This window comes from Amphibalanus amphitrite, unplaced genomic scaffold (genome assembly GCF_019059575.1).
Source record: "Amphibalanus amphitrite isolate SeventyFive unplaced genomic scaffold, NRLGWU_Aamphi_draft 001418F_arrow, whole genome shotgun sequence".
Lineage (NCBI taxonomy): Eukaryota > Metazoa > Arthropoda > Thecostraca > Balanomorpha > Balanidae > Amphibalanus > Amphibalanus amphitrite.
In genome coordinates, this window is record NW_024882911.1 from 24,994 (window position 1) to 40,552 (window position 15,559).

Sequence of the window (15,559 nt, forward strand, 5' to 3'; positions counted from 1 at the left end):
CTGAAACCGCACATTACTTCTGCTGTGGACAGTACCTACTCACACTCATCAGTGGTAGATTACGTGTGTGGAAGCCACACCAAAGCGTCTTTCTTTCTCGTGAAAATGTTAAGATGACTGCGCTATGTTAGGTGTGCGCTTATGCATAAGCGTATTGATCGAGCCTTTAGGCCTTCTTTATCGAGGTTTTAAGCCACGATATAAAAGCTGACGTTTCCCTTTGCACGTCGCATGCTGTTTTTCGTTTTGCAAGGTAAATACAATGCGAAGATAGCAAACATCAAATGTATTCGAAACTCCGCTCACATAACCTTCTGAGCCCAATCAGGCTCATTGTTCGGTTGGAAACACCAGCGCAGGCTGCATTTAGTCATATTGTCTTGGCTCCCGCCTCTCTCTTTCTGCCAGGCTATGAAATAGTGTGTTTAGTAATATCATTTAATAAGTATATTATATATTAAACACACAACACACACGTAAAACGACGGTGTTATTACTTGATCGACAGTAGCTCCTGAACCCGAGACCACCCGATCAGACCACAAAGGGCGAAAGATGGCTGAAGTAGGCACAACTTTACATGGTAGCATCTTTGTCCTCCGACTTGTGAATTAGACAACTAAAACGTTCGCATACTGAGTGAAGCATAACAACCAGCCAATTTACAAACTACACAACACTGTCAAACAGAGCAATTTCAATGCATCACTGCGTAGCTGTTTATTGTTCGATGTCTCCTCCAGCGCTATACATGATAAGCTTTTCAACTGAAGTGCGAATTTTAGCAAACTTTAGACGGCGGCAGCGTCTTGGCTGCATCCTCTACCACGTATCCAGCCTCTCGTGATAGAGTGACGCAGCTCGCTGGCCTTTTCACAGCCTCTCTCATACCAGTAGCCCCACTGACTGTAAATAACCTGTACGGAATCTCAGAGCTCATGATTCCCATCATCATCAATACACCGCTCCACGTGACTGGCATGAGAGAGGCCGACACGGCAGATCCCAGTCAGAGACCACCAAAATGTGCCACCTGACGGGCTGAGAGAACCGACCAGGACGGGTTAACAAATTCGTTACAGATCTGCCAGTATGTTGGTGATGCTACGCGCTACAGGCCGGAGCAGGGTTAAATTTAGACGGCTGCTTGTTGCTGCCGTCGTGGTATCTGGAGGGCCGCCGCGCTCAGGGATTTGCACGAGCCCGGGGCCCGCCGTTTAGGGCACTCAGCCCGGGCGTTTGGTCTTCACAGGCGGCCGGAAGGCGGTCGGTGCTTGTCGAAGGCGGGTCATTGAAGGTCGAACACGCTGGTCGAGGCGTCGGCCCGCCACTAGTCGTAGCCGGCGTTGGGCGAGAACAGCACCGTCTTGGGGAGCTGGTCCAGCCGCGACGGGTACTGCTGCTGCTCGGCGTTGTTCAGCATCTGCGACAGAATGGCAGACGTTACTTTGACCACCAGGATGGATTCATCAGCATCGGAAGGCGTTGAATATGGAGATGGGAGCTATAATTTTACTCGAAATTTTATGTTACGTTTCTATTATGCAAATGTTTGCGACTTGTGCCTCTATCAGGCTTCATCCTATGTAATAATCTAAGACTTATCTAATTTTGATGAGAAGTTATCTAGATAGATTTATCGACATAGATATCAGGTGAGCTGTTCTTACCGCGGTGAGCAGCTGTTTGATGGCCCGCATGTTGGAGTCATCTGACCGGGTGGGCAGGTACCGCGCCTCACAACAGAGCGCTGCCACCAATACGGCCAGCAGGAACACCGCCAGAAGTCGCGCCGGGAACTGCATGGTCTGTGGGCAGCGCCAGAAGCACCAGGTCAGCACAGGTCAGCGCCGGGTAACATCAGCAGTGGCAGGTCAGCACCAGTAGTGCCAGCTCAGCACAGGTCAGCACAGGTCTGCACAGGTCAGCACGGGTCAACATCAGCAATGGCAGGTCATCAGCTGGTCAACTTCAACAGGACCAGATCAGCACGGGTGAGCACCAGTAGTGCCAGGTCAGCACAAGGTCAGCATCAGCAGCACCAGGTCAGCGCCAACAGCACCAGCAGTGCCACGTCAGCACCAGGTCAGCACCAGCTCCATGACAGGCCATCATCAGCAGCAGCAGCACCATCGACGCAAGAACAACCAACCGCGCTGCTGCCGGACCAACATACATAGAACAGACCGCGTGAAACAGACGCCGTCACAGGCCATTATCCGAACCGCCGAACCGTCAATAGTAGAAACCACTGCTGCAGTTGCCAACTGTTCCTCCATGTTGCACATGATCATAAAAGCAGTAGCAATGGCTACCGCCTTATTCGGCCTTCAAGCAGACACGAACAATATGAGCAATGTGTGGCACTGCACTGCTAGTCAGGAAGAACATCACATCTGACAACTGACGATATCCCCAGTGTGGTAATGGAAATTGCTACCGCGTGGCTAGTCCCGTTGTGGATGCTGAATCATGATTTATCCGCGGACAACAAAAGCAAATCTATCGATGTAGCGTATCAGAAGACAGATCAGAACCCTCCAGGGCGTGCTATATCTGGAAGACGGGAAAAAGGCGTGGGTGGCAGAATGATTGAAGTGAGCAGTGATACCGGAAAGGAGAAGTGTCTTTTTGGAAAAGATGAAGATATAAATGAAAGAAGAACATTCTGAATTGACGAGCTATCGATAAGCTGGCCGGTTTTTAATTCATGCCGGGAATGGTAAAAAAGAAAAACGAAAAGAACAATAGGAACTAGTGCTGGTAGCAAGAAGAAATGAGATTAGGAAAATGGATTGAGGAAGAGAGAGAGAGAGAGAGAGAGAGAGAGAGAGAGAGAGAGAGAGAGAGAGAGAGAGAGAGAGAGAGAGAGAGAGAGAGAGAGAAAGAGAAAGAGAGGGGAAGAGAGAAAGAATGACATTGAGGCGAATGGAAATGAAGGGAATTAAAGGTAGTGTGCCACCTTTGAAAGATTTCCCATTTTATTTTTCCTAGGATAAGAAGCTTCTGTTTTTACCTAATATCGCAAAAAAAAAATCAAAAATGGGCCTGGAATAGTGCCTTTTTCGCCTAAAAGTTTTTCGGTTTTTAGATATGTATAACAACTGTAGTGGGCTCACCTGCAAACAGGCGTCGGGCAACAATCGCGAATGCGGCGCACTTGTGACAATAAGCAAAGGTCATTATAGTGTTACGACCATACGACGTACGGGAATGAGTTATCAGCTGTCTAATCGTAGACAACACAATGTCGAGCCTTAAACTGTAAGCCCGTATTGGTATTGTTTCTTTTATTTGGCTGTCGAACATTATTTATGGTTTGAAATATGATTTTATGTAAAATAATTGATATGAAAAAGCCGTCTTATAAGTTATGACCTGCTAGTCAGGAAGCTCTGCACTGCTAGTCAGGAAGAACATCACATCTGACAACTGACGATATCCCCAGTGTGGTAATGGAAATTGCTACCGCGTGGCTAGTCCCGTTGTGGATGCTGAATCATGATTTATCCGCGGACAACAAAAGCAAATCTATCGATGTAGCGTATCAGAAGACAGATCAGAACCCTCCAGGGCGTGCTATATCTGGAAGACGGGAAAAAGGCGTGGGTGGCAGAATGATTGAAGTGAGCAGTGATACCGGAAAGGAGAAGTGTCTTTTTGGAAAAGATGAAGATATAAATGAAAGAAGAACATTCTGAATTGACGAGCTATCGATAAGCTGGCCGGTTTTTAATTCATGCCGGGAATGGTAAAAAAGAAAAACGAAAAGAACAATAGGAACTAGTGCTGGTAGCAAGAAGAAATGAGATTAGGAAAATGGATTGAGGAAGAGAGAGAGAGAGAGAGAGAGAGAGAGAGAGAGAGAGAGAGAGAGAGAGAGAGAGAGAGAGAGAGAGAGAGAGAGAGAGAGAGAGAGAGAGAGAGAGAGAGAGAGAGAGAAAGAGAAAGAGAGGGGAAGAGAGAAAGAATGACATTGAGGCGAATGGAAATGAAGGGAATTAAAGGTAGTGTGCCACCTTTGAAAGATTTCCCATTTTATTTTTCCTAGGATAAGAAGCTTCTGTTTTTACCTAATATCGCAAAAAAAATCAAAAATGGGCCTGGAATAGTGCCTTTTTCGCCTAAAAGTTTTTCGGTTTTTAGATATGTATAACAACTGTAGTGGGCTCACCTGCAAACAGGCGTCGGGCAACAATCGCGAATGCGGCGCACTTGTGACAATAAGCAAAGGTCATTATAGTGTTACGACCATACGACGTACGGGAATGAGTTATCAGCTGTCTAATCGTAGACAACACAATGTCGAGCCTTAAACTGTAAGCCCGTATTGGTATTGTTTCTTTTATTTGGCTGTCGAACATTATTTATGGTTTGAAATATGATTTTATGTAAAATAATTGATATGAAAAAGCCGTCTTATAAGTTATGACCCCATTTCACCACACGCAAGTGGCAGAAATGACAATGATCAGCTGACGCATTTTTCTTGGCCGAAGTCAGAGCGCGCGGCCCGACGCACCACGCGTATTTGGAAATTCCGACCTCGACGAGCATCAGAAGCCACCTAACGGGCGTGTTCGAAACCGCAGGAGATGATGATGAACGGGTTTATCGAAACTTGATTGGATGAGCATATCGGTAATAGCGATTTCAGTGTGTGCATTTATTGTTCATAGTGGTGTGAAATGTGGTTGGGGTACGACCGACAACCCGTCGGGGCGAATTTCGCACTGGTGTACTCAAAATTTGAAGAATTTAAGACGTTTCCATGAGTTTTGAAGGTAGGGATAAGTTCTAAAAATCCGGTTCTCCTTATCTGGGCCATTAACTCCATACGGTCCAAGAAAGCTGGCACACTACCTTTAAAGGTTTGAAAGCTAACACCTTACCATGAACTGCATGATATCGCTATATGATACTATGATACTAGGAATCATCAGCAAGGAATGTTCACTGTTCAGTTTACTAGAAAGATGAAGAAATGTTGAATTTACAAGTAGAACGTACAGACATAGCCTATTTCATCGACCTCTGATAACGACATACATGTGTATGAGGGCCTCTGTATACAGTGGTATACCGAGGTGCCTATCATGTTTACCGAGATATGCATACAGGGGTCTGTGCCTATACTTCTATTAACCAAACTTGCCCTGCCAGTTCATTTTCATTACTCGTCTCTTGCAGTATTTCTTTTATCTACAAACTAAGCGAACCGTTGGGAAACCACTTATTGAATGTCAGTGTGCCTATTCGTCTCAATTACTTCATGCTTAACCATCATGCCGTCCCCAAACGTTACGAAACGCTACACTAGAAGTTACGCTTTCAGCCCGGCACATTGAACTTACATCCAGGGAACTGGAAGCGCAATGCAGATGGTACGACGAAAGCAATCTTTGTACAAATGAGAACGCCCAAAGGAGCCATAGCGACAACGAGATAACCCGTGGTCTTCGTAAAACGACGGTACCTAAACCATTGTCGGAGTCTGTAACAGCCCCGCTGGGAAACTTAGCCGGCGATGTAGCGAATTTCTGAACTTGCCGCATCTGCACGGTGGATAACCTGCTGAGCCTTTGCCGAATAGCTCCCTGAACAGCTGGGCGATCCTGCCTGCCGCCGTCGAGTCCGATTGGTGCCGGCCGTTCAGGTGACCGGCCGGATTGGCGACAATGGCCGGCTCACGTGAAATGAAATCGCAACTCAGAGCCGCCGAGTTTACGGCGGCCCGCCCCGTCGGAGCTGTTCCAGACGTTAGAGCAGTGACGCCACTGAGCGCTGCACGTCGTGGCGGACCACAGCGACTTTCGTACTACATTTGCCGCAGTCAGGGGTCCGTAGTCGTAAGACCAGTGGCTAGATGAGACGGTTAAATTACACGGGATATTGCGGACACAGTTTTCCGGGGTAATTTCAGAGCAGAATGAACTCAGCGAGGTATACGAAAGTGTTATGTTTTTCGAAGGCTTACGATTCACGGGTCAGAAAATCGTCTCAGGCCTTGTGTTCGCAGAAATGAGGGTCAACACGGTGGATTGCTGAGATGAGATATTTCATTTCAATAATCTTCATCATCTGAGCAAACGTATCTAACTGCGATAATATTTGGTACAAGAAGGAGATTTTAACGATCGATTGCACTTCTAAACATGGCATTTTCATAACCACATTTTAAAGTTGATATCCATATCAATATAGATTTTTGTAGCAATAAGCTGGCCCAAAAGTAACCTTTAACACAGATGTGGATGGTCTGCAGTAGCTAATGGGACATTCATCATAAAATAAACCTGTGTCTTGACTGTGATCATTGGATTGCAGCATACCGAATTTTTGCATATCAATTCATCTGCGTCTGTAACGCTTAGGTAAATACACTCTTAAAGTATGTTTGTCGCTCTTATACATGTGCCTCAATCAACAAGTATTGGCGAAAAACTTATGCAAACCTAATTCTGCAAAAAAAAAAAATGTTCCCATGCCACGGCACATATAATGCGTAATTCTCTCTCACATGCAGCACGACTAACTAATGGGGCAGCGCTAGGAATTCCGAAAAAGAACAATAAGCCGTTGCTATGCAACGAGTTACTGATGCAATATCTAATTTCTAACTCATTTACTCTTTCCATGTAAACGTAAACAACTGAAAATTTCCGCGCTTTCTAACAATAAAATGCAGGACTCATAGGCAAGAAGTGAATCGATGTTGTGTGCCATATATTTATCATATTTCTCACCTCTAAAGCTACGTCCACATGAAGGAAAACCTACTAGGAAGGCCAAACTTAACCCTCGCCGGCCGAGGGGGGGGGGGGGGCGGGTGCCGCCCCCCATAGGTTTTTTTCGCGATAGCTCCAAACAAGCTGGCGATAGAGAGCTGAAAGTTGGCATACCTGACCTTTGATCCAAGCCGGATTTTTTGACACCAACCGCATTTTTGGGTCAGGTCAGGTCACTGACCTATGACGACATAAGTGAACCTCTGCACGGTCTTCAGATGTCGCAACTTCGCAACGCCCTCACTGCCAGAGGAGATGTCACAGGGAAATGAAACTTGCAGGATCTAGTATCCATTATGAGTCCCACAACTTGTATATCTCGGATTTTTCCTCAAGGTCATATGAGGTCAGATCATTTTCGTGACCTCACCATTATAAGTCAATGGGGAAAAATGAAAACTGCTATTCTGGCGCCGGGAACGATCTCCAACTATCTCAAGCACACAGAATCGTGATTTGATGCACTCTTTGCAAGGTTAGATGCGTCACTTTTGCAATGTTGACCTTGCGTGACGTCATTTATGACGTCATCAAGGTCAAATTAGTTTTTCGTCAATAACTCTTGATCAAATTGAGCTAGCGAGTCGGGAAAGGCACCAATGGACTCAGGAAGGCCTGCCGAATCGAATGATATGCGACATGACCTCTTTCGACCAACTTCGTGACCTGGGGGTGCTGACCTGACCTTGACCTGAGGTCAACACCCCAAGTTGACCCGACCCGGACAAAAAGTATATCATTCGACGCGCCTGAGCGAGGCGAACACGATGCTGCCAAAATCGGCGCTCTGCGGCCGTTTTTTGCGAAGTTATTCACCAAAAACTGAACCGTACCCTGGGGCACTTGACCTGACCTCAGAGGTCACCGGTTGACCTAGGACCTTAAAATTGGGTACCAATCTCTGCGTCTCGTAACGGCGCACACGCTCGTTTTTTTCCGCGACGCGCTAGCTCCACCAGGGGCGAAACGGCGAGGGGGGGGGGGTCGTACCCGCCCCCCCCCCCCCCCCCCCTCGGCCGGCGCGTATGTAGAAAACCAATAGGTCCGGCGAGGGTTAATTACTATAATCATAACAGCCGTGGTATTACAGTGCGCCTTGACGATTATTTTTTTTTTTTGGCACTTAAATCCTTAGCCTATTTTGTTCGGTGTTACATATCTAAATATTCATCCCACGCGAGGCTCCCTGTGTGTGCTCGTTACGGTTATGTAAGGAATAAACGACAGCGCTAGCTCTCTGTCGAAGCGCCTCTAAGGTTCGACCGTGACTCTCTGCAAAGCCGACTCGAGCTGATGGTAAGTGGGGTACTTATTTCACAACAGACGACAAGACTCATTAACTATGGTCGTCCTCTTTTGAAAAGCGCAGACACGATGCTTCTCTCTACCAAAAAAAAAAAAAACAAGGAGAGTAGCATTGGCTCGGTACTGTTTCTGCGTTTTGTTGTACACGAGGATGAGAACAGTAGCGTTATCCCGAGAAATTAATTATAAGTACATAAGCCTTTTGAAAACATTTTCAATTATTATCCGCCAGGAATCTTCTTGGCGTAGGTATTTGTAAAAAAAAACTTTATTTTGAAATAAACTCTTCCCCGGCCAGGGGTTTATTGCACCCCATCCCTAAGATTGTTCCTACGCAGATATATTCAAAACAAAGGTGCACGACGCCACCAAGTTTGACGCACTTTATGGGGCATCATTTAAGCATATATTCTGAGAACCCCATTCACCTAAAGCCCGGTCACCAGGTCATAATAAGCGGTCCGGAGTCAGGGTGAAAAGGAAATGATTTAGTGGATTGAGAATCACTACGCCTTCAGCACACAACGTAAGAACGGAGGCGAACAACTCAATCAAATTTGTCATTATAGTCTATGAGGTATCTCTTCGTCACAAATCCTGAGAATTCCAAGTCCAAGTGACCTTGTCTCAGGTCCCCAAGCCACGCAAACGGTCCTGCAGTGAAAGACACGATCCTCAAAATAAGGAATAATTGTTTCTTTTTTGCTATGAAGTCCAGAGTTTCGCATTGATTTCATTAAACCCTTGTCAGCATTGGTGTTTTGCCAGCGTCTAACATATAAGACGGGGGTCCATTGGACCCCCTGCCGTTTGGCCTATGATCAAGCTAGAGCTTAGCGGAAAAACGAACGGGTTGCACTGACAAGAGGAAGTCAATGATACCCAATTTTAAGGTCCTTGGTCATCGGTTGACCTTCCAGGTCAGTCAATGACCCAAAAGTCGGGAAAATCGGGACCTGCTAGAACTTCGGTAAAGTGAGGTTGTTTTTGATCGGGGTGCTGATCACGAATTTCATATTAGTTTTGCTCATATAGTAGATGATGTTTTCATCCATTTAGGCCAGGCTGGGTCAGGTCAGGTCACTTAAACCAGCAGGTGTCCTACCGGCTATCCACAGTAGGTGTCAATTACCATTGGCGGATTTGTAGCATGCTATGAAGACACCAAGACTACTTGGTAAATTTTCAAATTAGTGCTAAATTCCTCCAAAAACTATCCCAGAAACATGTAAAATTCGAAACGGTGAACCAAGGTCATCAATGGTCAATGACCTTGACCTGACCTTCACGTGACCTTGATACTAACCATATTGCATGGAACCAACATCATTTTACATGTTTGAACGTTACAAACACAAAAAGACTGGAAACGCGCAGTTATTGTGAGCCGACATGTACGCCGAGTCGCGATTCCGGGCAAACATGGTCTCGAAAAACAGGTCACAGGTCAAAGGTCATCAGGGCCATGATATTTTAAGAGTAGATGCACCATTGATGAACTCGAGGGTAATGAAGTTGCGTCGAAAAAGGCCGTTTTTTGTGCAAACTATTTGCGAACAACCGAGGTTTGTCTATCCCACCCCTCCCCTATAAGTGCGAGAGCTAATTCTGGTTTTATGCTTATCAGTTATCCTCCTCTGGATCAGCCGAGTCGAATGATATGTGATATAAACAATGCTGATGAACTTAAGAACTTAAGATTTCTGAGCTCATTGAAGCTTTTTATTTTCCTTTATTTTGCTTGAACAAAACTTATCTACGCCAAAACCTTTGACGAGCTCTAGAGACGTTGTACATGTATATCTCCCCCTAAACCTGTGTAAACATTGATGTAGAGCCAGACAACTTACACAAAGGCAAACTTTCTTGTGAGACACCAATTTATCATGTAAATTTAGTGTTTCAAGGTGTTATAGGAGCCAAACGCCTGGGGGGGGGAGGGGCGTACCAACTGCCTTGGGCTATGAAACAGACCCCTACCCGGCGAGGAAAAATATCCCCCTTTTGTTTTAAAGATAGCTCATGACAAAATTAACTTCTGTTGGTGTTAACACTTTGCTACAGCACATATTTTACCTGTGTACGTGTATGTGCTGTCTATATGAATGATGGGTGTTCATCGATGTTCGATAGTGGATCGTATGCGTACACAACATCCAGACGGCCGGCATTCAATCTTTTTTTTTTACATCTTCGATATCGAAAAGCAAAGTATTGCCAGAACCCCCAAAAACATCAGTAAACCAGATATTTCAGGGTGTCGTCGAGTCTAGAGACAAAGAGCAAGCACTTTGCTTCTAAAAATGCAATGCTTAGCATAACTTCTTAGCTGTCCTCACTTATATAGGAAGAAAAGAAAGAATACATGGCAAGTATCTGTAGGCAAAATTTCAACAACCAGAGAACCTGTTGAACGGTAATTTTAGTTATTTCGTGCAAACATGGCTGTTTTTACTTCAGTCAGCTGAGATCAACTGATTTTTACCGGCGATCGGCTGTGCTGCGGTATAGTCTACCTAACGGCGTTTAGCTGTGCTGCGGCACAGTCTATCTCACGGCGCTTAGCTGTAGTGCGGCACAGTCTACCTAACAGCGTTTAGCTGTACTGCGGCACAGTCTATCTCACGGCGTTCGGCTGTCCTGCGGCACAGTCTATCTCGCGGCGCTTAGCTGTACTGCGGCACAGTCTACCTAACGGCGATTAGCTGTACTGCGGTACAGTCTATCTCACGACGCTTAGCTGTACTGCGGCACAGTCTATCTCGCGGCGTTTGGCTGTGCTGCGGCACAGCCTACTTCACGGCGCTTGGCTGTACTACAGCACAGCTTATTTCTTGGCGTTTGGCTGCGGCTCCGTTACAGCCTCTCTTTTTTCTCCAGCGCTTAGCTACAATGCGGCACAGTCTACGAGCATCTAACGGCGTGTGGCTGGAGTGCGGCACAATCTCATGGCTTTTAGCTACAATGCGACACAGTTCATCGAACGGCGTTTAGCTGTTTTGCAAAGCAGTCTGTCTCAACGGTTAAACGGTGTTTAGAAACCACGGTGCCTATAAACCGCATCGTATGCTGTAGAAAAAAGTACTTGAAAGCAAGTCATAAATCCAATTGCATGAGTATTCGAAGTTAACAAATATTATGTTTGTGTGCCAATTGGGGAAAAATATCAGTTGGTGAGATAGGTATTTTATAGAAATGTTTTTTTCCCATTTGTACTGCCATTTTGTCCTAAAGTGGTAAACTTGCGTGTTTTTCATCGCTAAGACTAACCAGAGGAAAAAGCATTCACAGCTTCCGAAAAAGTACTATTTAATATAGCAGACACGAAATCGCACTACTCTAGCCAGCATAGCTGTTTCAAAATGTGCATGGAATTCAAGAGCAAGCCTCGATCGTTCTACAAACAGGCAAAGCCATACCTGTTGCCCTTCACTTATACTTCACAGCTAAACCTCTTCTATTGGGATCACCGGAGGACGTCAGACCGACACTGACACCATGGGCACCCAGGTGTCACGCTGTGAGCGTTCTTAGCGCCTGTATGCGTTCTCTGCGCCTGTACGCGTTCTCCTTGCACTCACCTCAGTTGTTTGTGAGTTTGAGTTGAGCAGCAGCGCCACTGAGGAGGCGGTGGTGGCGGACGAAGCCGACTTCAGTGCCGACACGACGACACCCGGCCAGCAAGTGAGACCACCGTCCAGGCTACTGCTGCTCTCGCTCATCTCCAATGAACGCTTATAATTCGCCCGACGGTGACGTCACTGGCCACGCCCCTTTGGTATGACGTCACCGTGGCGTGGGAGGACGAGGGTGGCACGGGGAGGAGCCTGTCCACGGGGCGCCACTAGGGTGCGGCTAGACGTGCCCACCGACCTCCTGGACGCATTCCCACGTCAAAATGACGAGCTAGATTTCCGTTCTGTGTTTATTTTGGGGATTAGTTCGGAGTGTTTCGTGACCCACCCTCGATGAAATTTTCGGAAATTGAATTGGAGCACTTCTTCTCTGTCATCACTGGTGCAAAGTGTAACATTATCTTCATCAAAGTAATTAGACATCTTGATAAAATAGCATTCACTATTGGAGACATTGATAGAATAGTTAGTCCATGAGGAGGGATATTTTTGCATTTGTAATAGGGTTGAATTCGACTTGACTTTGTAACGATTTATAAATATGCGCTCTTATGCTTATTTTGGTGTAGCTAACACATTTGATTGTGAAGTATTTAAAGAGGGTTAGAAGAATTATGGTGCGGCTACGTATGTTCCATATTAATATTCTCTTACGCTTTTCATATTCTTTCTAACCGTCGGCTTTGCTGTTAATTATTGATGTATCTTCTGTAGCTCACTACGATTCGCTATCCGACTGTGTTTCAGTGTCAGCGTTGTTTGTTTAGCGCTCTCTCCGTCCATATCTGTCCGCCGGGCACAGCGGTCCAGCCAAGGTCCAGCCCACGCTCGAATCATTCAATTGCCCTGACTGTGGTGCGCCTGCCCTGCGTCCGACCCGTTTCAGTTGTCAATGACAGTGTGTATAAAATGTAACTCTCGGATTTTTCATATCTGTAACCCAAGGTCAGGTCAATTTTGCGACCTCTCCATTATAAGTTAATGGGAGAAAATTGAAATGCACCTCTTTTGGACAAATGTCATTCAAACCCCTCTAAAACATCAGTTCATAGGTAAAAATGACACACTGAATCGGAAAAATGCACCTGTGACCCCTCTGTGTGTCCCTGAGGACATCTCAGGTCATTAACGGTCACCAGCAGTTTTTTGCGATAACTTTTGATAAAGACGTGCTAGAGCGGTCAAAACACGTCAGATGTGCTCAGCTCGACGATACAAATCGACAGATGTGCAGCATGACACTTTTCGGTCAGGACATGACCTTGACCTGGGGTCAAATTCTTAAAAAGACCTTTCAAGGTCAACGTATAGTTTACTCGACGCGTCTCGACGAGAGGAACACGATGCTGGCAAAAGTAATATCGTGGCTCTCTTGAGTCAAAAGTTATTACCGATAACCATTGTTCGTGAAAACGGCTATTTTTTAGTTTTTGCCCTCTGGAGGCTGAACCGTTGACATGAGGTCAAATCTGAGGAAATTAGTCAGAGAGGTCTGTAAAAGGGCTATCAAATGCGCTTTTCCGCGGCGCTGTAGCTCTATTGGTTCCCGACCTAGCCGTTGGAAGTTTCCAAAGTTGTTGAAATTGACTACATAAATTTGTCCGTTGATGGCCTCTGGTGACCTAACCTTTGACCTGACTCAAAAAATTACCAAGTTTGTCGTCATTATTTTTGACGTTCTTTCGATTGCCGCTTACCGCGTGTCGCTAGGTGGCCCAGAAGCCAAGTTAGAGGTGGGGGCGTGAAAACGCCAGCCCCCCCCCCCCCCAGCAAGACACGGAAAACACGGGCCATCAGCACGGCGCAGGTTAACCCTCGCCCGCACATGGGGGTTGCCACCCTCTAGGTAGTTTTTCTGCTCTGCACTCAATATTTTTAAAGCTAGAAGCCTGATTTTGCGTATAGCTGCTCCTCGATCTTTTTTTGGTTTCCACTGAAAATTTAAAGTTTCTGTGGCTTTTGGTTTTGGAGATATGACCTTATTCTTCAGGTCATGTCATGACCCAAATGACAAATAATCAATATCTTGCGTTGGCTATTGCTCTTGTGAGCTTTTGACACCTTTATTTCGGCCTTTTTTGCCAGTATTTACCTCCCACCAATCATGGAACATGTTGTTCAACGATGTACAGATGTCAAGGTCAGGGTCAAGGTCAACCTAGGTCATCTAAAAACATTACGTTTCAGGCAAGCTGAATTTACTTTTCGTGAAGTTTATTTGACTGTATTTTTGGTAAAAGCTTCTCATCTCATGATCTCATGTAATATGGACACATAAACAATCGGTGCACACATCAGCATAGAGTAACATACACACATACACACACACAGACATATAAACACATATCATTGACCTTGACCTAACTTGACCTGAAATGACCTCAGGAGCAAAAACCTGGTCGGATAGTGCGACAAAGAGGTTCTAGCTTGCTTGGCACCACAAAACGGCATCGTCATCGGTATATGGTGAGCAGCGCACTTGATATCCATCGGTGACCCAAAACAGCAACATTTTTAGTTTGACCTGACCTGGAAGGTCAATGACTGACCTGAGAAGGTAAAACTGGGTATCATTATATTTGTCTCTTCCCAAAAAAAAATATTTTTGGTCCTTACCGCCGCGAAACTCTATCTCCAACAGGAACGAAATGGCGCGGGGGATGGCACCCCCCCCCCATGTGCGTTCTAGAATGGCAAAATGGCATGTGCGGGCGAGGGTTAACCCGCGCGGGGCTGGGGTCTCCAGCCGAACGCGCGGGGCTGGGGGGGGTAAATTTTACCCCCCCCCTGTTATCTCCCGAACTAATGGTCCGATTTAGAAAATTCAAACGCCAATCGAAAGCTCTCATCACGAACTACTAAAAACATGTACTTAATGTAAAGTTTGAGGTCAAGGTCAAGGTCAGGTCAAGGGTACAAATTGCAAGTTTCTACAGTATCGGCCTTGCACCGTAGTTGCCGAAGAATGGAGTCATGGACTGAGACTGATCGCCCAAAACGTGTTCTTAGGCTACCAAGACAATATTCGTTGCATACAATATCATTCAGAGGTCAAGGTCAAGGTCAGGTCAGGTCAGGTCAGGTCACCAAAAAACAAAATATAGAAAAGGGCATGTGCGACACATGTTTTATGGGTCATTTTACTCATAGAATTCAATAGGCACACTCAATAAGTGATATGGACCACCTCTGGATGAATTTCAGGTCGAGGTCAGGTCAAGGTCAGGTCAAGCGAGGTCAAATTTTGAAGTTGGTTGTTAAGGCCTAAAAAGGTGTCTATCTGATGCAGTTTTTCACGGCCAATCGAATGGTGCTATTTTTGTTTCCGTACGAGCTCTAGAACTTCCAAAAAAGTCATTTTTCAAAAAATTTGTGTGTCGTGACGTCATAAAATTTTGAATAACTCCCACATTTTTTAACCGATTCTTCTAAAATTTGGTATGTAGGTGCACATAGACCACTTCTCTGACATATATTCCGGTTTTTTCGATAGACTCAAAATTTTGGATTTTATAATGATTTTCCCAAAAAAGTCAGTTTTTTGAAAAAATTCAGGCCAAAATCCAAAATTTTCAAAAAACCGAGATAGCCATTTGATAGACAAAGTAAAATTACGTATAACCTTTTTTGTTACGTCTTGATTCCTTTAAAAATGAAGATGTTAGCGGCGTTTGAACTTTTGCCGTTTTTGAGGCGAAAATGGCGAACATGACGTCACTAAAACATCAATTTCTCAAAAATTTTCCAACGGATTTCGCTCACATTTTCAGGGAACGTGTCAAATCGATGTAAGAAAAGGTACTGAAAGTTTGGCGGCGCTGCGCGCCGCCG

The 15,559-nt window shown here is 45.5% G+C and overlaps 1 protein-coding gene across 1 annotated transcript; it reads right to left on the minus strand.

Annotated features, from left to right (window-relative positions):
• Positions 1-265: 265 nt before the first annotated feature.
• Positions 266-11,815, minus strand: LOC122372910. The gene is made up of 3 exons (XM_043350589.1): positions 11,675-11,815; positions 1,671-1,808; positions 266-1,423 (listed from the first exon to the last, which is right to left on the minus strand). The coding sequence occupies exons 1-3, from the start codon at positions 11,813-11,815 to the stop codon at positions 1,331-1,333; spliced, it is 372 nt and encodes a 123-aa protein (XP_043206524.1). The 3' UTR covers positions 266-1,330.
• Positions 11,816-15,559: the final 3,744 nt, after the last annotated feature.